Source organism: Chaetodon trifascialis, chromosome 11 (assembly GCF_039877785.1).
Source record: "Chaetodon trifascialis isolate fChaTrf1 chromosome 11, fChaTrf1.hap1, whole genome shotgun sequence".
Taxonomy (NCBI): domain Eukaryota; kingdom Metazoa; phylum Chordata; class Actinopteri; order Chaetodontiformes; family Chaetodontidae; genus Chaetodon; species Chaetodon trifascialis.
This window is the reverse complement of record NC_092066.1, coordinates 4,294,865-4,320,328: the sequence shown is the minus strand read 5'-3', so window position 1 is coordinate 4,320,328 and position 25,464 is coordinate 4,294,865. Positions and strand designations below refer to the sequence as shown.

Below are 25,464 nucleotides of genomic sequence, written 5' to 3'. Positions count from 1 at the left end.
CTGTGTGAAACATAAATAACACCAAATGTGATAGTTTGCTAATCCTTTTTAACACGAACTTACCTGAAAACAGTACAAAGGCAACATATTTAATATATCTGCTTATTCTGGATGCAGCAACATGTTTCAAAGACTGGGAAAGATGTGGAAGATGATGAAGAAGATGTGTTTGGAGCGTTCCACAGGTAAACAGGTTGATTGGTAACAGGTGATAGTATCATGATTGGGTATGAAAGGGGCATCCTGGAAAGGCTCAGCCGTTCACAGGCGAGGATGCAGCGAGGTTCACCTCTTTGCATGAACAAATGATGCGAGGCGATGTGGAAAGCTATGACTTCAAACTCGAACTGCAGCCGGTCCTGGAGCGTGAATGTAGCTGTTCTTCCTCACTTCTCTTGACAAAGCTTCAGTGAATGACGCCGTGCCTAAGATGAAAGTCAGCGGTGAACAGATGTTTGTCGCTGACAGACGGAGTGACCAGATGGCTGAAGGCGTCTGACTGTTCATGCTTACTGATCTGTTTCTCACTAGTTCACCAACCGCTCATTAAAGAGCGCGATGTGGCCGTGTGACGTGTTCAGTGGAGAAAGCGAATGAGAAAATGATATTATGCATGAAGCTCAATAGTGGGAAAGCATTCACATCCATATTGGCCAAATAGTGTGGGAGTCATAGCCATTTTTATACATAGTCCACACAATTAAAGGACAATGCAGAGGAACAATGATCCTAAATCCATACACAAAACATCCAAGGTGTGTTTTTTATAGATAAACAGGAATGTTCTTGACTGGTGAAGTCTGTCATCAGACCTTAATCCAGCTGATCGTGTGTTTAACACAAGACAACAGTACCTGCAAAACATAGCTAGTAGAGGGAAGACAACGATATCTGCAGCCAAATATTAAACATTTAGCACCCCCTGTATTTGGGGAAATATAAAAAGGGGTTGAAGTTCCTCAAAGGTCACAGCTTTCATTCAGCACTTGACCACCACACTGACGTAATGAGCTGCAGGAACAGTCTGCCGGGCTTCGAGGAGCTCTGAACACTTCTGTCCTGGGAGTTCAACACTTCATCCACATTTCACTCCCGTCTCTGCTCTGTCAGTCACTGCCGTCATGGAGGCGGTCGTGTGGTTCTGCAGCCAACAGGAACATCGGGCGGAGAAGAGATGCGAGGAATGTTGCCACTTCCACTTTAATTCATGCCCATCAGGTTAAGGTAGGCTTTGCACGGCTGTCACACAAAACTTTGGACCCGTGAAGACCCGACTCCAGCCTCTGCTGACCAGCATGAGGAGCCAATATAAGAACCTCAACCACATGTTATATGAATATTAAGAGCTGCAGCATTCCTCATGTTCATCTTCAGTGGCTGATAGCTGTTTACTTAAGCTCCGGTAAGCTGATTCATCAAATGTTAGCTTACTGGCCTGATCATCCCATCATACACTGTAAATAGCTGCAGGCTTTGCTATCTAAGATAAGCCTTTATTGATCCCCAGAGGAGAAAGACAGAGAACAGAAAGTCCAGATGAATACAGAAGGTAAAAGATAAATAGAAATATAGAACGGAAATCTACACACAATGTTACAGCAGCAGAGTCAGCGAGTGTCCTGTTTCAAAACACCAGGCTAATATTTCATAGGATTATAATATAGTTTGTGCATGATTGTCATGTTACAGTCGGGAAAAATGAGTTGGAGAAAGCGATAATCACCCAGCGGAAGAGCTCTGATAAAAGAAAAAGCAAGTGATTGTTTGCTTGAAAACGCCTCAACACTGAAATGCTTGATGTCAAACCTGAGAGAGCACCTACAGGTGAGTCCACGTAACTGCAGCCAGTCTCCTAGAACAAAGCGCTTCCTGCCCCACCATGTTATTCATGTGTGTTCTAGGTGTAATCAGCTTAAAACACTTGTTAGGAAAGAAATCAACTGCATTCCTTTGATGGAGTCATTAAAATAGTTTCATTACTTATCAAATTCGAAACAGTGTAACTAGTAATCTGTACTGAAAAGTAAGCAGCTGATGTTTCGTCATATGAGCACTGTCAATGCTGTATTTTCACCGTCAGCTGGTAAAGAAACTGCAGTGAAGGCTCAGTTCCCCTCTAGAGGCCTCTGGTTTCCGCACACAGTGCTCAGTCGTCACCTCGACGTCGACCCCTCACCCAGCCCGCCTTCTCCTTTCCAATTAGCAGTGTCTTTGCCTTGAGTCGTTCTGTCAGCTCCCATCAAGGCTGCTCGTCTTCTCGGAGATGACTGTACATCCAGCTCGCCACCTCCAGGCCAGGCGGCTCTGAGGACGCAGCGATACATAGAGATGAGGAAGAGGAGCAAAAACGAAGAAGCTGCGAGTCTGGATATCGTCTTGTTTTATGTGCTGCTGAAATACTAAGCTAAATTTTATGTACTATTGAAATACTACTGTAAACAAAGTACTCAAGTACTGTGCTGAAGGAAAACTTTGAGGTACTTGGAGTCTGTCACTTTATACTTTTCCACACTTCACTCCACTTCATTTGTTTGACAGATATACTTAAAAAAATAAAACAAAAGCTTTTAAAAAAGGCACATTCTTAAACATTAAACCAGACTTGAGCCCTCCTCTTCTTTAAATGCATTCATGGTATTTAAATTTATGAATTATTTTCATATTTGCAGCTTCATTTTTGCTGCCAGCTTCATTCAAATCAGCTGAAGTATGTTGAATTTTAAGTATCTTCTCATTAAAGTCATGCAGCGCTTAGTCATTTTTATTAAATTAGACATATTTGCATTTTGCTTTTGAAAACAGTTTAACGATCAGCCATTTAGAATTGATAATTAAAGCCTCTGAATTTCACACAGTCACTGTCATTTGCTGCATTCTTTGTCTGGTTGTTGCACAATGACTGTCCTCTAACGAGCTTCCTCCTTTCTTTTTTCTCTAATTGATAAGATTTTTTCAAACAAACTTCTGTCAAGTCTCAAGCACATAACGAGATTTCTTTTTTCTCTCTTCTTTGAAATCAATAACACAAAGCCACGGGCACTTCAGCTGAAATTCATTATGCATCACTCAAGTTTTTCATGAAAATCAAACGTGTGCTTTGTCCCAGCCATGAGTGTGTGTGTGTTGTGTGAATGAACTGAAGATTGCAGTCTATTGCTCATGCTCTTATCTGATGGGTGAAAGCAGCTTAATTAGAGGGCAGTTAAAAGGACCGGGCGGCCTTTGACAGACAGCAATTTGTCACGGAGGTGGAGCCACTGACACATTTTAACGGCTTAATAACAACGTTTCCCCCCCACTCATTCAGAAATCCATCTTTATTAATAAATATTCCATCATGTGCAGAACATCGCTCAAGAGCAGGATGCAAAATGGGCAGAGAAGCAGTGACAAAACACTACAGCTGGCTGACGTCTGACCTTTCAAACATTACACTCACAAAGCAAACAGAACACATCACATGGGACATGCTGCGTGACGTAAGAGACCCCCACACGCCCACACAGGTGTGCTCAGTTACGTCTGATTGGCCTAAGTCTGCACGATGCACCAGGAGAGTCGGGGGAGTCCACACACTCTGTGGACTGGGAGGAGGTCCAATCAGGCAAAATGAGTGAAAGCACCCGTGTGGGTGGAGTGTGAGCGTGTGTTTTTGCTGCCGTATTCACATCATGTGGGAGTCACCATAATGACCAGTTTGACTGCTCCTGACGAGCTGATCACATCCAAACAGCCGACCTGAAGGAACCACTGGGAGACTTTACAAGCTCCAATAAATCAGACTCATGTGGACAAAGCACACAAACATGGAGCCTCACATCAGCCGAAGTCTGTCCCTCAAGAATTACTTCTAATTACATATCGGACAACGCATCAGTGCAAATGCAGAAAGAAATGTGGCCTGTATGTAGCAAGGCAGGGGGAAAGCCCCCATTTCCACTTGGTATTAACACGTGATCAGCATTTGTCTACACTGATGTCTGATTACAGGACTGTGCACTTACACCTGCTACAAAAAAGTGCTGCAGTTACCTCAATTCTGCCAACATCCATTGGTAGAGTTTTTCTGCAGCAAATAATATGTTAGCTTGCTAATATTACCCCTTGCAGGAGATGCTGCACTGCCTGAACTAAACAGTGTGCAGGATATTTTCATTGTCCTCCACCAGTCACATATTCAGGTGCACACAGACTTTTTAAAAGTTTTTAAAGCTGCAATTTTTTTTGTAAAATGGAAAAAAAAAAGGCAGCAAAATAGCTAAACAATATTTGAAATGTGGCAGCTGAAGGACAGACTGCTTGAAGATGCTTGAGTGCTGCGACACACACATCTGGTGGACATCATCTCTGTACATTTGGGATGTAAACAACAGAACAGCAGGAAGTCAGACAGTCCGAGCTGCGAGCCCTTGACAGTCATAATCACAGGAATCCCACATGAGGTGAAGGTGGCGTTAGCTCTGAGGCAGGCACTGTTTGCTTGGACGGGCTGATGCGATGTATACAAATACAACTTCTGTTGTGATTTGGCGCTATACAAATAAAAAAATTGAAAATACAGGGGAGTATTTTAAAAGCCATCCCAAATGATCAGGCAGCAGGACCCCAACTGGAGGCTTTAATTTGAAGAGTGAGGGTCTTTGTTAGCCAGAAATCACATCACTTTTGATTAAGCAGGACAGGCTTCTGAAAGCACAAACAGTATAAAAGAGTTACATTCTCACAGTGCAGTGCTTACAAAGATCACCTTTATCAATCATCCTCTGCACGACATTCATGGTGTCTCTATACAAATGCATGTGTTAAATAAAGACATGATACTCAGCATCACGTCGGTCAACGTTAAACATTATGTCGCTCGACAAACCAACACCAAAGTGTGTGCCGTTTGTGGTCTTCAGTGTTTTGTGTCCTGTGTGTACATTGATGTGTTCTGGTACACTGAGTAACATGGCGACGTCCTGTTTGTCATATGTTTGGTAACACTTTTCTGAAGGCATACAGCTGTTTTGAATGGTAATGTTTGATATTTGCATGGCAGCTATCACAACCTCATCACTTGTTTTTAAACTCTTAAAATGTGAATATTTACTGATGTCTCAGGTCTTTTGGACTGAATTGAATACTTTTGGGGGTTTGAAATAAACTCTTTGAAAGCGACAGTTTGGGCTCAGTATATCAGTATTTTCACAATTTTCTGAAATTCAGCAGACCAAACAATCTGCATATTAACTGTTAATGGAAATAATTGCGAGCTGCAGCTCTACAATAATTTAATATCTATGACAAATATGGAAATTGCTTACAAAAACTAAATATCAGAAGAGATGAAGCCTTTCTGGTGTATATTTTTACACCTTACCTTCACATCCTCGTGGAAAACACATAAAAATTGCATTAGGAGGATTAAAGAGGACAATTTTTCAGCAAATGTCTGCTTAATTGTTAATTGTTTTCTTTCTTCATTTCTTCTCCACACAAGCTCCAACCCTGCTGCCAAAATTAAAATTTTCCACCTTAAATAACTGACAGTCACGATGATGGGAAGTAAATCCAAACTTCGGGCCTTGAAACTGAAACTTAAGCTCTTCTGCAGCTAATCCGACATGTGGAGTTCCACAAGGTTCATTCTGAGGCCCACTGTTATTTTCAGTCTACATGAATGTAAACAACAATGACCTTTATTTCGCTTCCCTGACTGACAACAACTAATAATGAATCTAAATGTGCATTTGGTCCCGAGCTGTGTTTCATAATATCTTTTAAGGCACAGTGGACTCTGGCTCTTAGTCAGTGTAGATTAGAGGGCAAAAAGATCATTGTTTCTCATAATATTTGTAATTTTTAAATAAAAATCATTTACAAAGTGGGAAAATTAAAGAAACTTTGGCACTTCTTCACTAAAGATCTTAACGTGGGGGAATATTGCTTTACAATCAGTGAAATCAGAATAACTTCTGTATGCCTTCAGTCAAGTGTCACCAGAATTTTTTGACTTGTTTAATTACAACTGGTAAAAGACAAATATAGCACGCTGCACAGAGCAAGCTGTTCCTTTTTTCTTATTTTCTCTTGACAAAATTTACATTAGATTCTACAAGAAAATGACACGTTAACAACTAACAGCAATGGAAAAGGCGAAAACACTGAGAATATCATGCAACTGCTGCAGCACATGTGCTGCATGAATAAAACTAATATTATTCCCAGTAAGAAGAAGTTATTATTCTCTTTTAGGTTCCCGTGTCCGCCTGGCACTTCTGCTGCCACTGGTGACCGTCAACAGATGACGAGAAGCTTCTTATCCTCTAGGCACGCCTGCATCACTGCAGCAAGATAAGAGTTAAACCAGTGGAGGTCAGAGAAGAGTTCAGCTGCTCTTTAATATCTATGTGTCATAGCACAAAATCTCTGCTTATGATTAGAAAGCGGAGTTTCTTAAACGGCCACATGGTGGCACTATTTACACCAAAGAGTCATCCGCTCTTGCGTTGCTCAGGGCCTTAACTTCCATCAGATTTCACTGTCTTTCACGTCTGCTGTTTTCTCGCCACCTGCCCACTCACCGTCTTTCCATCTCTTCAACTTGTTGGGTATTTAAATTCAATTTTAATGTTTGTTTTCCATTCAGGTCTTTAGGATTTGGCTGACTGAACCAAATATGGAGTATTTGCATTTCTTCAGATTAAAAACATTCCTTGATGGTTTTTTTTGGGTCTTATTTTCCCTGTGGGAAGGGGGCAGAGAGGATTTTCAGCAGAAAACAGTGCTGTGGGTGGGAGTGATCAAAATCTCTACATGAGCAGGTGGGAGTGGATGGAAATCCTGCAGGAGCGAAGTGTAGGTTCCAATAAACAGCAAACCTCCTGTTTCCAGACTCTGATTAGATGAATTTGCTTCATTATTCTGTGTGCACAGATCAGCACACACCTCTGTGGGATGCGATCCCTCACTGGGTTCCCACTGAAACATCAGTCCGGCTCAAATTGCACATCAAATACAACAATCCTCTCGCAGCCTGAGACTCCCAGGCTGTGTAAAACCGGATATGATGACTGTGCTGGTTGTTGAGCTTGTCAGCAAATCAAGTGTCAGGTGTTTACGCCACCAATCTCAACAGAAGTTCCCAGTGGACACGCTGTGAAGCTTCCCTTTAAAAGACATGACATCTTCAGTCTGAGCACCAACACTGTTTCATTATACCAGTGTCAAAACCATCATAGCACAGATAAAGGATTCGAAGCATGCACACCACGTCTGCATGACAGCAGTTCATTAAATGTACATTAAAAACGACGCAGTCTGTCGGAACAGTTGGGGTTCTGAATCGGTAGAAAGCAACCCTGTGTGCCCAAACAACCAGCTCATGAGCTGACCTGGGTCAAAATGAGTCATTCTCAGCAGTGATTTTAACAAGCTTCAAGTATCAGATGGGTGGGCGTGGCCACTATGGACCACAGATTTTGTCACCTTTTCCTGCATACTTACAGGAAATGTTGCTGCTTTTTAGCTGCAATGAGTACTTTTGCCTTTGTTGCCTCCTTCAAATTAAAAGACAAAATACGTCACATGTCCGTGTCCTCTGGAACGACATGTTTTCTGATCTTAGACCACGACTGTCAGCATCTTCCAAAGCAATGACAAATCACCGTTTGACAAATACAATCGTTTTCTGATCGGACACCGCTGTGGTTAAGGTTTGGTTAGGTTTAGGCACAAAAACTTGTCTTAGGGAATGACTGACGTGGATAGGAACCAGCACAGGACACGTTAATGTTTGACATTTTGCTGTCAACAACGCCGTCCTTTGCTCTGGGTGCGACCTTGAGAGGGCTGTGTCACCTGTTTGGGGGCATTTGTTGACATGACTGCTGCTGTCAGTAGAGAACAGTCTCTTTTGCTTCATCAGTGTATGTGGCTTGCACATCATGTAAACTGAAGGCGAATACAGCGATAATGAATTTCTCTCCTCAACGTTTCACTTCCATCAACCGCAGATCGTCACAGTATCACGACTCCGACACGGCAGCATCACGGCTGCAGCTCAATTCCAATCTAAAGCCTGCAGCCTGCAACGAGGAGAAGGAAAGCAGTGTTTCTCTTCCACACGTTACTTTAGAAATATTCAGCTGATGCAGAAGAAAGATCTGTACAGCTAAAACCAAAATCAGCTCTGAAATGATGTGCAGGTCCCACCCATGTGGTACTTCACCTCAACTGTGTGTTAAAATCATTTTGTAAAACCATTCGACCCAGGCCAACCTGGAGACTGTTTTGTTTCCTTAAAGGACCCTCGGGTCCTCACAGCACGGTGGTCTCTGACTGCAGGATGGACTGAGTGCGGGAGTTGCGGTGAAACTGCACCATGTGCTCTGAGCTGTTCCTGGAGGCGAAGGTGCTGTTGAGGTGGTGATCTCTGCTCAGGTGGCAGTTCAGACACATACTCCGCCACTTTCTCTTTAGCTCAACTTGAACCTGCAAAAGGAGATTAAGCCTGATATTTTAAAAATGTTACAAACAGTGAATCAAACTTTGGCTACTGAACAAACCTTTCCAAAACACCTGACCGCCCATTTGCCTGTAAATGTGCTGAAAATTTTGAATGTGCTGAAAACTGTGACATCTATTGGCCAACTGTGGAACTGCATTGGTTGTAACGCTTCATGATATCAACATGCGTCCTGGGTGATCCAGTCACAGGTGGACACATTGAGATCCAATCACTCCGAATGCGGTCTGCGATGCATATGGCCACATTCTTTAAGAAGTGTGTATGTGAATGTCCACACTGAAGACCACCCACTCAACTGAGTACGCTACACATGAAACACAATGTCACTGTGGTTCACTGTAGTGCAAACGCAGCAAATATTTCGCCGTCAGTATCCCCAGACTCCCTTAAAAAATTGTGCAATTTTGAGTTGTTGCGTTATGAGTTCGATCACAAGGGTTTGCTCGAGATGTGTGTGGAGATGCATTGTAATGTGATCTGACGCTGTCCGCTTGTGATGGAATCAACCAGGACGCGCGTTCACACCTGCCGTAAGCAGGCCGAGCAGAAACAACTGCAGTTCCTCCAATGGCCTCTTGAGGCTTGTGCTAAAAGGAAACGAGCACCTGTACATGACGTTAAACCAATCACAGCATGTTTGCGTCTGTGTGCAAGAGAGCGTTTGCAACACACAAGGATGATTTAGGAGTTTAAAGTAAAGCCAGGATGCATTTTCAGCACGAGCTGCTCCAAAATTCAAAATATGTTTACTTAAAAAAAAAATAAAATAAAATAAAAAAAAATCTAATGATGAAATTAGGACACGCTCACATTTTAGCTCCAAACAGAGAAACTGGGAACATAATTTACTGCTTATCAAATGTTTCCACTTAAGACCACGTTGAAATTAAGCTGCATATTTTTAAATAAGCGTGTTATCAGCTGAATGCAGACACATTTAACGGGATATTTTAATTATATAGTTATCACTACTTTTGCTATATCAAATTATTTTTGGCCTCTCTAAAATCAAATACTGAAAATTGTGTTTTATGCAAATAGTTGCTGTTTGGAGGCTCCACACTCAGTCCTGCTCGTGTGTTTACTTCTCATTAATATTACTGAACACTTTACTGTCATTCCGTGTAATGCGAGCTTACCTCACTGTTTAGGAAACAATAGAGAATGGCCACCACAAGACCCTGGAAAAGCAACACAGAGATCTTAAAACACTTTCATTCATTAAGAATTGTTAAGGACAATAACATGCAGTCACAGAGGTGTGGGAGGAGGGGCTGATAATACAGCACCTGGAAAGATCCGAGGGCCAGGTCAAGGAATATTCTATAATCCTCTGCGATGGATTCGTTGAGAAAAGCGAAGACCACATAGTGGATCCCGAACAGCGGGATCAGCAGGAGAGTGGATTTGGCCAACCTCCTGATTGAAAAACAGGAGGAAACTGTTACTTAATGCACAGTTTTGAAACAGATGGAGTGTTTATATTTCTGTTGTGTGACAGCATTAGACCCTTTAGAGCAGCATGTTGCTCTAAAGGGTCAGTTTGTGCCATGCAGGTAGTTCAGGTGTTACGATCTGTGAGACCAAAAAGCAGCTTGACTCATTGTCCACTCATGAGCTTTAATCTGAGGTTTTATCAGTGTCTTAGATGTAGGAATGCAGTTGAAATCTCAGAAAAAGGCCTTTATTTGAGACTCTTTTGTCAAAAAGGGGGAAAATGGAAGTATCAAAACTCAATTCATCGGTGCCTGCACAGAAGAACATTTTAATTCTGGACTGTGACTGACTGCAGACCTGCAGATCGCTGCCCTATGCTTACTTGGACATTACTGATACTAATGACAGATTGCCTGGAACCTGCATCCAATGTCAGACAAACCCCGACTCCTCACTTAGCAACATTTCCACATAAATAACGAAGCTGCGCTGCTGATCCATGGTCCTCACTGTCAACACTCGTCAGTATCACAGAGAGGGTTCTGTGGGAGAACTCCTGACAGCGAGATGTGTGGGTCATTCAGGGTCACCGTTAGTCAATGCTGTGATGACCACAAATAAACTTCACGACCCAAAATTGAGTCCGAGATGCAGCTGTGAGAAACCTCTGAATCCAACGTGGATAAACTTTAAAAACCTCAACACCGGTGTGGTCAAAAAGAGCAGCAATACAGCTCAACTTTCCTGCACTTCACAGTTCAAACTCTCCACCTGACTCAAAAAACATGTTTCTCCAGTGATTATGATGCATCACATGATCAGAGTCCACCTGGGCATGATATATTGATGCACACACCCTTAGAAAGGAATAGCACACTATCTGGACCTGAATTTGGACCTCGTGGGGGCCGACCATCTGCACGGCTGTGGGGAAGTGGGCAAAAAGTTTTGGAAAGCTGAATACATTTGCACTACATTTATGTCAAACTACTCATGTGGTATTGTATTACCCCTACATCTCCCACAAAAGACGGCCAAATCCTTCCTTTCGGTATCAGACCCTGAACCACCGAGCGCTGACGCTGAATATTCACGTACACTGATGGGAGATTCTGGAACAAACTGAGCACATCCAGGTTTTTCTTCACCTCTGAATCCACAGGACACAAGAACACCTGACAGCTCAGCACAGCTTGGATTTCCCCGGAGGGTAAAATTGCCTGAAGATTAAACAGACTGCCTCTGAGTGGGCCAAGACTCAAACAGACACCGAATGTGCTGCTCCGTAGAGGTTTCACCCCCCCAACTCTCCATTTCACAAAGGCTGCATCATGAAACGCTGTCTTGTTGCATGAGCGTTAGCCCCGGTCTTATCTCTCCAGACAGCAAACACAGACAGAATAAAAATGTTCTGGGCGTCTCAGATTATCTGCTTTTTATATTTTGAGGCATTTAGCTGACTCCTTTGTCCACAGCCGCTGACATTGACTGAGCAGTCGTAGCTTTTGCTTAATGACACATAAATGTCGACGCAATCTGTCGACTTTTATTAAACTTGAAAAAACAGGTTTGTAGCACATATCTGAGTGCGCAGAGATTATATTTCTACCTCTGTGCAGCTGTTCACACTGTTGGAAGAGCATCAAATCTGTACCCCAGGTGAGATACCTGTATTGTGATTGGTCGTTGCCACCAACGTCAGGACACCTCAGCTTTTCAACCAAGATCCGAATGATGCTGATGAACAGGAAAAAGTTCACCTTGGAGACAGGGAGGAAATGACAGAAACATCAGAATGCCTGAAGAGAGTCACAGAAACCTCATTCTATTTTACCGTGTTTGACATTTTCCACCCACACTAAGCTATGAATGAAAAGCAGCAAGCGAGCGAGCGAGTGATCCATCCACTGAATTGTCCAATTATATCTTGGCAATTAGCAGCTATGCCATGGCAGGTCTGTCAGCCTTTTTTTTACATGCCAAAGTGCTGGGCAGTAGAAAGAGATAATCAGTCTCTGAAGACGTGGAGAGACGTGGCTTCTTTCAAACTTTCAAAAACAACAGCGAACTTCAGTGGGTTAGCTTTAGCCTGTGTTACATCAGCAGCAGAAAAACACACTTTTTACACTCTCTCTCTTGTATAAGCTGCTAAAATTAGCTAGTTAATACTGGTCGAACAGCCGGGCTTCACTTCACCACTGCTCTCTCAAAGGCTGCACCATGAAACGCTGTCTTGTTGCATGAGCAGTAAGTTCTGTATGTTAAATTAAACGACTGAACATTTCCTTCATCCGCTGTTACTGTGCGAGGCTAACTAGCTCTGCCCAGCAATACAAGAAATGATGCTGCTCCTTTGCTTCTACAGTAATCAACAACTTGTGAGGACATTTTTGAACCAACAAGCACGTTTAAGACCTGCAGACAAACAGGATGTGGCCAACCTCAACCTACCATGATACAGAACCCGATTGGTCCATTGATCACCCAGTTGGGTATGGGGTTGTCATTTGTCTCCCAGCATCTGAGGGTAACATAAATAACCAATGAGCATCTATTAGGGTGTACATGATGGTAAAAAACACACATCAGGAAAAGTGTGGATGGTCAGAAGCAGAAGCAGAGAGATGCTGCTACGACTCTTGGTGTTAAAAACCAGTTTGCAAGGTTGAATCTGGCTCAGTCCAGTCTCATGTCCTTCAGGGCAAGTCTGAGCCACTTAACCGGGCCTCCTGAGCCAAGACCTGCAGGTTTTCTTTGAGGATCCCAAGATATCACCAGGTCAGATGGAGTATGTATTCCCGGTAAATGACAGGCATCATTATCGGTGGGCTGAGCCATTTTAATTAGCTTCGTCTGACATGATAATCTCTGAGCATCTGCTTTACGACAGATGCACCAGTCTGCCTGTCATGTCAAGGTCCAGCTCTTTCCGGAGCTTTTAACTGCTCCACATGTCTTTTATCGAGTGATTTCAAGCTCCAGAGCAAGTCAGTAAGATTATTTTTTACGCTACTTCCACCCTCAGGCTTCATTATCATTCTCCACACAGTCTCCTTGCAGTGCGGAGCTGTCTCCTTGCTGTCCTTTGTTATCAGACTGCTGTTCTGTAATTGTTGTTGCAGAGTTGTTTCATGTCTTTTTAACAATGCGCCCACTCAGTACAACTCCCTCAATAATGAGCTGCAGCGTCAGCCGTAATAACATGCAACATAAGCCGAGCATATCCGAGGCAGCAGCTTGTAATAATGACTAAGTGCACTTTGACATGTGGGATATTTGTCTTATTATTCTGGAAACTGAGCGACATTCCCACATGGTCACCTGCTGCCAGAATCTAATCAATGAGATGTCATTTGTGGACTAATGAAATAATAGATGCAGTCCCACTGAATATCAATGCATGCCACTCTCTAATGTGATTGAAATTCCTGATCTCCCATCACGTAATAAAGGAGGAAATAATAAACAAATCCAAAAGCGCAAAACGTACGTTCATATATCCCCTTGGCTCAAAACAAATTACACATTTACATTACAAAATTACGGTATGCAGATTCCTGTCATACAACTGTATGATGAACACAAATGCCAAATCTGAATCTCATTTCAGTGATGGTCCGTGATTGGTTGGCAGCACTCACCCGGTGTCCTCCAGATAAATCCTCGCCATCACCCACGCAAAGATGAACATGGTGGGGATTCCTGCAAAATGTCACGAGGAAAACACTGACATAACGTAGGTATTTTTATGTATTTTACACTACTAACACAGTATTATTATTGTATAATCATGTATAAATTACTGATTAATTAATTACTGACAATTAAACTAATTGTTTAAAGCTGCATTGTTCAAACTTTGGCCACTAGAGGGCAAGAAAACACAATAAGCCCAACATTTGCGTATTTCCAGCAGACATGCAGCAGCAATATGGTGCAATACCAGTACATCTACTGGTAATAACACTGGATTTATTATCCACATCTTTAATAAACTGTACATACTGTGCACATACGCAGACTCATAAAATTCAATGTTTCTTCCGATGCATTTCATGTATTTCTCAAGTGCAATACAACATGCGACACTGGTAGTTTTCTCATAAGAATATTGGCAATAGTGTTTTTGTAATCTGTACATAATGTACATATACACAGTTTTTTCTATATCTTGAATACTTTTTACTTTGATCCTTCTGTGCCACTCTTTTGGCTGTTTTTGCTTTTTAATACTTCCTGGCTGTAACAACTTATCTTATCTTATCCACTCCCCCTCTAGCTTGGGTTTGATCTCCTCTCACTCTTGAGAAAGATACCTGGCTCCTGAGCTGCTCGATGTTCCACTTTCTCAGCTGCTCTCTAACTGTGTCAGTCTCCTGTCTGATCAGCTAGTCTGCAGTGGGTTTATCAGAGCTTGTTTGCTGCAAACAGCTTCATGCTGCTGCTGGAAAGTTTGAAACACTGACAGGAGCGCTGAGACTGAGCCAGAACGACACAAACCGTAAGCTGAAAGAGGCTGAGCGGCAGAGCTGAGTGGTGATTCTGCGTGAGTAAGAACACTTTCGACACCACGAAATACGACGATTAATGGTGCTTTAAACTTCGAAGTCAGTCCTTAATTCCAGAAGATGCCGACTTGAAATTAAATAAAAGCTGAAGTGCAGGCCAGCCTACCCCAGCCGATGAACATGTAGACGACAAAGTGTCTGTTCTCCGAGAAGATGACGCGGAGCAGAGTGTGGAGGTACAGACCCTCCACCAGCAGCCAGAAGAAGTTGGCCATGATGAAGTACTGGAAAAACACCAGACTGGCTTTACATCCCACCTAAAAGCACAAAGTTTAAAGGCCTTAAGCAGCTTCGGGACTCTGGATCTACATATAAAACTGATAAATGGCACAAAACTATCAGCAACAGCAACAGGAAGCACAGCTTTAAGTCACGTTCTCTCTTTTTTGCCTTGCAGGGTTTGATATGAGCTCAGACTCCCACATGGACAAAGACACTGCAGCTTAATCAGGCAATTATGCTAATTATTCGGACACAAGGGTATAAATTCCCGCTTTCAGCGAGTTCACCTGGAGGATACGCTTAATTTGTAGATCACAACCTTACAAGCAGCGAGAAGATGGGAGAATAAAGGTCAGAGCGCCCTGACAGCATCCCTTTAATAATCACAGGGATTTTCCACTCGAATGTGAGAGGAAATGAAAGCGAGCAGAGGAGACAGAGTTAAATATTTCCTTTGTGCATTCTGTATGAGCGCCGCTGAACGGAGCCTGAGAACAATGAGCGCTTCGATGTGATTGTTGCGCGTTTGAAAAATGGAGAACTTCATCTTCGTCTCGAGTATTTCTTTTTCAGATAATTTTTTGGGGGATGCGGTGACAAGACATCACAGATTCTATTCGAACTTGTCACTGCTGTGCAAGAAAATGAAAAATATGATCTTCCCAAATTAAAATCTCCCCGTCTGCCCTCAGTTGCCAGTTTATTAAGTACACCTAGCTAAAACGAATGCAGTGTAATAGCATTAGGTAGGTATCCCGGTCTATCTAATAAGTGTATGAGCCTGCGGACATCAAGCTCGCTAACGAACGCTCTCAGTCTGATTGGTTGCAGCCATGTTGCTCTGTCAGTAAAAACGGGATATTGTTGTTTGCAGCTTGAAGGCAAAGTGGATGAGCTGTTCTGAACAGATAATCATGAACCCGAACCATCTGAGTACTAATACACGGAAGCATTCTGCTTTCAGCGCCACAGAAAAACTTTGCTGCCTCTGTAAAAAGCAGCTACACACAGCAGTTAGTTGGTTCTCATTCGTGTGAACTTTCGTCTTCTGCCCCGTTAAACGCTCGATGGCTTGATGGAAGCCTGGATTCACTGCAGTTACAATAACAGCAACTGACATTCAAAACTTTTATTCATCAAACTATCCTCCAAAAACACCCCTCTCTTGACTTAAAGTCCACCTCCGACACATTTGATAGATTTTTGGTGGCGTCTTAAATAGATTTTAAAGGTTTGGCTCGGTTAGTTGTGGACAAAGTCATCCCAGCTAAATCCAGTGCCCTCACCAGTGACGGCTGGTTGGAGCACTGTGACGTTCGGTTGAAGAGGATGTCGTCTTTCACCAGCACGGCCACGGCTCTCAGGATGAAGGAGAAGAAGAGGTTGAGGTGGATGTAGTTCCTGGTGCAGTGGAGCTTCCTGCGCAGATGATGGGAAATGAGCGTTGTCAGATAAATAATGTCTGAACAGTAATAACCATCATGCAGTTTTTTTGTTTTATTTATTATTTTCCACTGAGTACACATGCCTTCCCAGGTCTAAAAGGAGTATACTTCAGTGTATTCAACGTAGAATTTAAGTATAGAACACGTTTACTGTTTGTGCTTAATTTAAAGTATGTTTGCAAAAAGTGTACTTCTAAATAGATGTCACAAAGTTCTACTTAAATGTTTTAAAAATCAATATAATAATTCTGCAGTACTTTAAGTGGTATTTCAGAGTACTGATAAAAAGTGTACTTTATTGGTATTAAGTCTATTATAAATTGTGTTGAAGTGTACTTTTACAAAGTGTCCTAAATTACAAATTGTAATAAAATTTGCTGATGAAAACTCTCCTAAGCACGCTTAATTAAAGTGTACTTTACCTTAACTTTCATTTCATTTGAGGTGTGTTTAAGTATATTTCCAACCTGTTGGTGATAATACTGCAGGTGTGTTTTGAACGCTCATCAATCCTGATTTTCTCCAGTGTACTTCAGTACACTTAAAGTTTGCAAAAAGTTATTTAGCAAGTACAAGTACACTCAAGTATTATTCAAGTGGAACTCAAAGACTGCTTGAGTACACTTAAGTATACTTGAAGGTGACAAAAATAGCACAAAGAGTACAGCAAAAAGTACAATCTTATATGGGATTCCATCACATTTACATGTAAACATGATAAAAAATACTCCCAACAATCTTCAATAAAACTTGGGATGCTTAGTTTCCCTCTGACAGTTTGAGGTATTCTTTCCAGTCCCAAACAATGTGGTGTATTTTTAACTCAGACATAAATATTTGGCTTATCACTTTTTTCCAGCTCAGAGCGAGAAGCGGCTTTGCTTCAGCATCCACAGACGGTACCTGCACTGTGACTGTGGACTGTTCTGCTCTCCGAACAGGAGCCAGTGGGCACAAACGTTCAATAAAAATAGTTCTGATGGAATATTTATGAATGTGGTTTTTGAGCTCTTATTAATAACCTCCTACCGAAACTGGGGCATCTGCACAAGCAATGAGTAAGAATACCTTGAGACACATTTAAAGCAAATATCAGGAATGCTGGTGTCATATTTATTTAGTGTATGATGGATACAAATGGTACTTTCAGGTCAGACTGTGCGCTGATGAATAAACACCCTCATTAGTCTTAAAAATGGATGGACTTCATAAATGACCACCCAGGACGCGAGGCCGCACACGGCAGTGGTTAAATGAGTTTTTCCTTGACAAACAGTCTCTTTATGTCAAGAAAAGTAGGTCACAAAGAGGCGTGCAGGGCTCTTCTTAGCAACACAATCCAGCTGTCATCCAACAAACTGGGACAAAGGCAGCCCGTCCTCACCAAAAAACGCTGCGTATGTCCACTTAGGAGGTTACTGCGACCCATGTTTATATTTACTGTGAGATGGCGACCTCTAGTGGTTGTAGTAATTATGACAGGAGCACAGGGGGAAGTCAGGTGATGTAGTATAAATAGCAAGAAAGTCCACGTATGGAGGAAGGTGTGGTGGACGGATGAGTCAAACAAACACAGGACTTTCAGCCAGGAAACGCCCATAATGTCCCGTGTGACACCGTAAGCCAGCACTGATCTACTTTAACGTAATTACAGTAAGATTTTTGACCCAAACCATCAACCAACTAACTGAGATTAATCCCCAAATAAGACTCATAACATACGATGTGATAGTTCGGTTTATATTTTGAGGAATTGGTTTGACATCATCGTCAGGCTTAACTCAAAGGGTTAGGGTTAGGGTCAGCTGCATCTCAGTCCTCCTCTGAGGAAAAACCCAGTAAGTGAGGACATACTTCATCACTTTATTTAATTCAGAAACTGGTTTCTATCTCATTGAATATTCTAAAATGATTCATTACTCTAATTTAGTTTGACGTTTTGCTGTTAATTCTATTTGTTATCTTAATTTTGCAGATTTTGTTTCAGGTGTCATCATTTTCTTTCCTTCTTCCTTCACTTCAAGCTTCTATAATGGATGAATTGTGCAATAAAAGGTGTATTACTTAGTATTATTAGTGTCATGCAGACACACTAAAAGTCACCTTAATACTGCAACTACTTCTAAAAAAGCACATCAGTCTGATCAGATATGTGCTACATCTGTTAAGCTTTCATAACCTCGTCCTTACACCCCGGACAGGCAGTCAGTAAATCAGAGGCTGAGGCAAACCTGTGGATTCATTTTTTTTGAGTTAAACTTAACTTCAACCTGCGATCAGAAGCTAAAAACTTTCTACAGTCTCCTTTAAGCCTACAGTGTGTAACTACTGCATGTCCACAGTAAAGCGGAAGTATAATGAGGTTTTATTCTGGGACAAGAGCAATAAGAAGCAGCATATGGACGTGGATAATGACTGAATAGTTATGATACTCATGGTGTGGAGGAGCTTTAAACTGAATATAAGAGGATTAACCTTCATCAAACGCGCGAACCCTGATAATGTAAACTCCTGATGTCATCAAAAGAAGAAGAAAAAACCTTGAAAGGGTGAGCTTCTCCTACACAGTTCCTTAAAGTTTTGATCTAATCAGGCTTTAAAAAAGTTTTTCCATGTCCAACATCTTTTCACAGACGTGTGGTTTATGCAGATTTAGCACTGTGGTCAAACCTCCAGTGGCTTTTTAAAACGAATCCCCACAGCAAAGTAAATAAAAAGAAAAAACATCCAATCAACATAATTTAGATGAACGAAATGAATAAACCTAAAACCAATTAATGGGTAAACTGAGAAGTTGTCTCACATGCACACACACACACACACACACACACACACACACACACACACACACATCTGTTGGCTATGATAAAGCTGTGAAATTGCCAGCTGGTTCATTTACAACCAAATTAAACTTCACTTCCTGTTGTGTCTCCTACAAATTATGTTTACATAGGACTTTTGAGGGAGCAAAATGATGACTGAATTATGTTTTTGTTCACATGAAAGTCACAAAAATGTTGACACTGAACGTGTAAAATGGTGAAATGTTTAGTGGTGCACATTTCATTTGTATTTGGCCAGAATAGGCAAGCATTTGGTTTGGTGTGTTTTAATACAGAAAAAAGTAACGTAACTGTAATATTTGGTCTTACCGGAACAGGCAGAGGATGGCGCTCCCTGTGGTGAGGGTGATCAAAGACAGACTGTGACCCAGAGTGGACAACGTCTGCACGACCACGTAGAAGACCAGCTGCAGACACAGAGAGGAGCAGGGTTACTGTTCATTCTGCTGATCTTTACCTTGATCTTTATGCTCAGAGCGTTAGCAGCAGGCTAGTGGTCTGACACTGAGGTGGTTCTGTTTATCACTTTGGTCCATTCGTGTCCCCCTGAGGATGAGCTGTAATCACTCCAGTCATCTCTGACCTTTCGTGTCGCGCCATCATCACGTCTAAATTTGATTTTGGTCCTTTGGTTTATGAGGAAACACCTGAAACACTAATGCTGTTCCCTTCAGCCTCACCTTCAATATGTGTTTAGTGCTAATCAGCTAATGCAAAAAAAAGAAAGGAAATTAGCATGTTAGCATTGACAGTAAGAATTTAACTGCCACTTGGGTTTAATATGGATTAGTTTTCACTGGACAGAGACATGTGGTGGGACAAATCAACCCAGTATTGCACCAAAGCTAGCTTAAAGTTAGCCGTAATATATACATGTAACATCTGGTTAGACTTTCAAAATAAAGCTTGCTGAGAAACATTTCAGGTGATGGTCACAGTTTGGTTAGGATTAGGAAAAGATCATCAGCATTGACTGAAACGATCAATGCTGACGATAGGTTTTACATGAGGTGAGTCAAAATCCTGTGACCCACCACTCCACCCGAAACCCCACACCCCTTATCGCCACCCGCTGGCAGTGCTTCTTCACACACGTACTTTTCACACCTATGCGAGGTAAAACATGACACTGATACGCTGCCCTCTAGTGGATCAGTGGGCGTATTGCACTCAAAACTGCTCCGTCCTCCCACGTCACCTCTAAACAAAGATTCTTCCCTACTGCACCCACACCCTAACACTCAGAGAAGATTACACTGGAAACTACACCCTCATTGCTGATGTTTCTACATGTTTCGGCTGTCAGTGTCTGATAACTTTGAAGAGATGTTACAGAAAGAAAGCGATTAAAATGGAGATAAAAGCAGGGAAGGAAGTGTTCAAAAATGAAATGTCTCATTGGACTTATTGGAGCATTTTATTACGACTAAAGGTTTTGTAATTGTTCATTTGCAGCTGCAGATCTGACAGAATTTGCTGAACTCACTGCCAGCAAAGCTCACAGCTCAACGATCTGAGCTGAAGTGAACTGTGAACTGTAGTAGCACGCAGAAAGAGAGAGAGGACAGCACAATGGGCAATTCAGCGCTGCCATTCGTGACCTGAAACGAGCCAAACGAGCCAACAGGAGGAAGCTGCAGTTACACAACAGCAAAGAGCCAAAAAAAACCCTTTAATTTGACATCTTCCCTGTGAGGACACAGAAATCTGCAAATGAAGAGCGACATTTATAGAAATCTGGATGAGCTGATGATAAATGACAGAAATTCAGTTGGTGAAGCATCTTTACGCATTTATTTTGATAAAGTTCCATACAAAACACAAATTATGGTACTGATACTCAACAATGATCTTAAAAAACATTCATAAATGACACCTGTCTTCCATGATTTTCATGGTTCCATTTCTCTATGAATTATTTTAATTTTTACTAGATATTCATTGAACTGTGCATCTCTGAGAGCTCTTGTATCACTATTTTTAGGATTATTTACACCAGATCGTGCATTTTTTAATATTTACTCTTATCTCTAAAACTCTCAAAAACCTTTACATTTACAAATACTTTATATTACTAATACTACTCATATTATTATTATGTCTATGTTGTCTTTATAGTATTTTTTCTTTTAAACCTTTTTAAGCATTTCATCCCTCTTTCTAGCCAAAGCATTTCCCTGCAGGGATCAATAAAGTTTTTCTACAGCATCCCAGAATGGACAAACCAAACACTGATATAGAGAGAGCTTTGCACGTTTTCGATGAGTTTCGTGGCTTCTGTTGGCTCTCCTACACGGGAAGGGAGAGTATTCATTTGGTTGCGATCTCCAAAATCACCACTAGATGCCACTAAATCCTGCACACTGGCTCTTTAAAGATAGATCAAATTTAAAACAGAAGAAATCCGCTTTTTATATTTTTCAGATGTTATGAAGGTATGTACAGTTAAACGTCCAATAAAGAGCAGGCTTCAAATGTCCACTCTAAAAAAAGGCAAATGTCAAAATGCAACACAGCAAAATCGGAAAAAGGTTGAAATATTTAGAACAAAAATGCCAGCAAAATACCTAAAATGCTTCAAAATATTTCATCAAATAGACAAATTTCCGAGAGAAAATGCTGGATTGAGGAACAACAATCATTCAACAGTCACTAACCAGGCGGCTGAGAGACGAGACGTTAGTCTCTGCTCTTACGCATCATTAGAAAACAAAATGTTCTTCAACACTCTGATGCAAACGTCCCACAATCAGACTCTCAACGCTTCACTGATTGATCAGTTTCACTGAATAAAACCAGTTTGTTACACATGTGAATGAGCCTCTGAGGTTTGACCAAGCCGACTTAAAACTACGCCCAATTCTGGTTCACCAGTGAGACATGAAGCAGAATTCAGAGGACGGAAACGTTTAAATAAAGCAGGACCAGCGACTTCTGCTCTCGTTCTGGAACTTTCCTTCCAGAGGGTTCATAAAATATGTGTCTCGTGTCTTTCAGCATAAACGTGATGCAATGAGGCTTTTGTGCTTTGAACGGAGGTTTGCGTCAGATCTGAGGCTCGTTACGCTGAAAATGTTGCAGGATGAAAAGAGAGAAAGTGTTTTGTTGTTGTGAAAACTTCCTGGCACGAAGAGCCGATCATTTCCTGTCGGACACAGAAACACAGAGATTGAATCTGCCAATAAATGCCCTGTGTGTGTGTGTGTGTGTGTGTGTGTGTGTGTGTGTGTGTGTGTGTGTGTGTGTGTGTGTGTGTGTGTGTGTGTGTATAAATCACAGCCTCTTCTCAGCCCTCTTCACCTTTCAGACATCCTGAGTCACTCGCTGTGTTTCCTTCATTGTGTTTTTCTGTGTTTTTTGAAGTATTGTCTCAGAAAAGGTCGATGGAAACAGCCTGTTTACGCCTGTTTGAGGTGGTTTGCGGTAAAGACTTAATGGAGTTAATTGGAGAAGGAAACACCTCTGATAAGTTCTCAGGTAATGAGTCACATGACTGATCAGCTGTCGCTTCACATTTGCAACCTTTACTTCTTTCTCTACTGTTTATTACAGCCTTGCGTAACATCTATACTGCCAACTTCTGACAAAAGTTTGTGTTGCAGAGCCGAGTTTATTCGCTCCAAACCAGTTGAAACGCACCTAATTTGTATTTTTTTTTTCTTTTCTGTGACAAATTTAATTCAAATTTGCTCGGCAAGTGGATGGAAATGTGTAGAGAGAGAGACTGAAGCTATTAAAGGTACAAATTGATGCTCCAAACAAATGGAGGGCAGCGTATCAGCAGAGTAACCGCTAACCGGCCATTAGCTATGTTAGCTTGGTTGCCGTGCAGCTAGCTGTGCTATCAACACCAGCTGACTGACGGACTGGGAGCTCAGCACTGGGGGAGTGTTGGTGTTTACAATGTTGGGCTAATTTGGGAACATTCTTACTGCATCATGATTGGCTCCACGCTAGTTGTGATGTCACAAATTCCTGCCTGTACAAACAGGTGTTAGACTGCGATCACAGAGGAACTTTCCCGCTTCAGCAGCCAAACGTGTGAACAGCCAAACATTTCTGGGCGAAGGGCGCTCCCCACTTTTTTGGGTTTCTAATCAAACGCTTTGTCCAAGCGGTGGCTTTGCAGAGGCTGCAGCTCCGCAAAGATGCAACAAGAGGTAGCCACAAACGGCCGTAAATAAAAGGTTTCCTGCCAGCGTGTGAAACTTGTCTCGATGCTCGTTTGTGCAGCGACAGAGGCCTCGTCTGCACAGTGTGTTGAAACAAGCAAACAAAAACTGTGATGCGGCTTCAGAGCTGAGCGTGTGCGTGAACGGGAACAAGATGTTTTGGGGTTTTTGTTTAGTTTTATGCTGAAATGTCACTCTCGTCGCGCGTCATGCTCTTTGTTCTCCTTCCTGCCTGCTTCCTGTGTGACACCTGTGTTTCATTGGCTAACTTGTTGGCGTCTTTTCCCTCTTTCAGGTCGCCTGCGTCTCTTGTTCTTTCCTTCCTGTGTTCCTCGTGTCATCCCAGTTTGTTCTGAGGTCAGTTTCTGTGTGTTCTTGGATTTGTTTAATCCTGCTCCCTCCGCTTCCTTTACTGGATTCAGCTTTGTGTCATCAAAGCTCGCCCTTTGTTTCTTCTGCCTGCCCGGTTTGCTGCATTTTGACTCCTCTTTCTTTAACATAATGCATTTGTTTTGTCTGTTAATTCTTCTGTCCAATTCTGTTTTTTTTCATGTGCTTTTACATAAACCTACAAACTAATTGAATTTTTCACTCTCGTGTTCAAGACTTCATTACAGACAGTTCAAAAACACCTTGTCTGCTGCTGCCAGATGAAAGTTGGCATTTTGCCTCTTTTTAACTTTGAGCGAATAGCGGAAAACGAAAGGGGGCATTTATATTCCTTAAAAGCATGAAGCTCCTTTGATTTCATGTCATCTAATTGACTTTACAGAAGTCGTCACAGTGCCGACCGACCGCTGTGTCATGGCTTTCAGAGGGGAGAGCTTTGAATGTGCCCCAAGAAGGTTTGCTCTTGTCTGAATGATAAAAGCTTAATTCTAATTTTGGCAGATTTGATGATTCTTGTGCCTTTGAATCCTTCCTCACAGCTATCGATCTATTCCAGTAACACACGAGGAGTGCGCAAGAAATAGATCTTTCTTCCTTTGTCCACTTCGATCTGACAGACGTGGAATATCGTTCAGGGTGTTTTGGGTGAATCGCTCTGAGAGGAAGACCTGCTCAAGCTGGGCGACCGGAGGAAGAGAAAGCAAATGAAGAAGAGGGACAGAAAGAAGGAGAGCTAAAGAAAGTGGAAGAGACAGTTAATTTAACAAGCACAATGGACGATTGAGGATAAGACCCGTCGTGACCCAAACCGACCCTCAGCAGTGAAAGAGGACAGCAGCGGCAATTATCACCGCCGAGGCCGAACCAGGCCAACAAACACTCAACCAAAAACTTTCTTCTGCTTCCCCGAACTGTCTGTGAGGACGAGGAATCACAGCACACCCGATGAACTGCACACAGCAAGGCAGACGTGCACAGTTTGATCATCATCATCATCATCATCATCATCGTGGCCTCAGAATACCTTCTGATTTCATGACGTCAGAACACATCAAGGTGAGTTTCGGACTGAATATTGGAAAAGATTTTTAGCTGTTTGTCGTCCGTGACTAGGCTGCTTCAGCACCATATGATTGTTTTTCACTGCGTAGTTTAAAGCTGCTGCATCAATTTTGAAATGGTACGTTGCCTAAATGTCTAAAAAAACATCCCATTGATGTTTTTCAGCTTCTAAATCTCATCTTTTTTGTCCCCATAAAAATCAAATGCAGAGGGTTTCTTTCTGCGCAGAACAAGATGATGCAACGTGTTGACTGGTGAGCTTTAGAGGTGCTGGCAGGCAGATTTTGTCAAAAAAAACAATAAGCTTTTGCAGATCTCGTTCTGATGCTCCTGATAAGAGAGCCACCTCTCACCGGGGCTGTGGAGCTTGGAGCTGGTTTACAAAGGCATTAAAACTAAAGGCAAATTAAAAAGGGTGTTAAAACCGAAGCTCAGCTCAAACGGCAAGCCTGATTAAACGTCTCATTGGAGGTTCAGATCTGAAAATGTCCTGCCAGGCCTGCTATGAAAGGGCATTCTGGGAAACATAAAATGAAAACACTTTATAACATCAAACTGCTCGCTCTCTCTCTCTCTCTCTCTCTCTCACACACACACACACACACACACACACACCAAATTGCTAATCATGTGTCACACTATTGTTGGACATTGACCTTTTTAAGATGCAGTCCTTCACCACTAACCCGTGTTAATTAACATCTGGCCCTGCAGGCTTCGTCGACTACAGGCCAATAATGATCCACGTAATGTTGAGGTTGAGGCGTTCAGGTGAAACACTGCTGACATTTAGCAGCGAGATGTTTCCTGTAC

At 42.1% G+C, this 25,464-nt stretch overlaps 1 protein-coding gene across 1 annotated transcript in view; it reads right to left on the bottom strand.

Moving 5' to 3' along the window:
- Positions 1–8,179: 8,179 nt before the first annotated feature.
- LOC139339158 (vasoactive intestinal polypeptide receptor 2-like) overlaps positions 8,180–25,464 on the bottom strand; it is a 50,839-nt gene continuing 33,554 nt past the window's right edge. The window contains exons 5-13 of the mRNA XM_070974650.1: positions 19,337–19,434; positions 16,026–16,158; positions 14,624–14,774; positions 13,591–13,651; positions 12,401–12,470; positions 11,618–11,709; positions 9,802–9,931; positions 9,652–9,693; positions 8,180–8,475 (exon numbers count right to left, since the gene is read on the bottom strand). Of these exons, the coding sequence (XP_070830751.1) occupies positions 8,302–8,475; positions 9,652–9,693; positions 9,802–9,931; positions 11,618–11,709; positions 12,401–12,470; positions 13,591–13,651; positions 14,624–14,774; positions 16,026–16,158; positions 19,337–19,434 (951 nt within the window). The 3' untranslated portion in view covers positions 8,180–8,301. The remainder of the gene's footprint in view (positions 8,476–9,651; positions 9,694–9,801; positions 9,932–11,617; positions 11,710–12,400; positions 12,471–13,590; positions 13,652–14,623; positions 14,775–16,025; positions 16,159–19,336; positions 19,435–25,464) is intronic.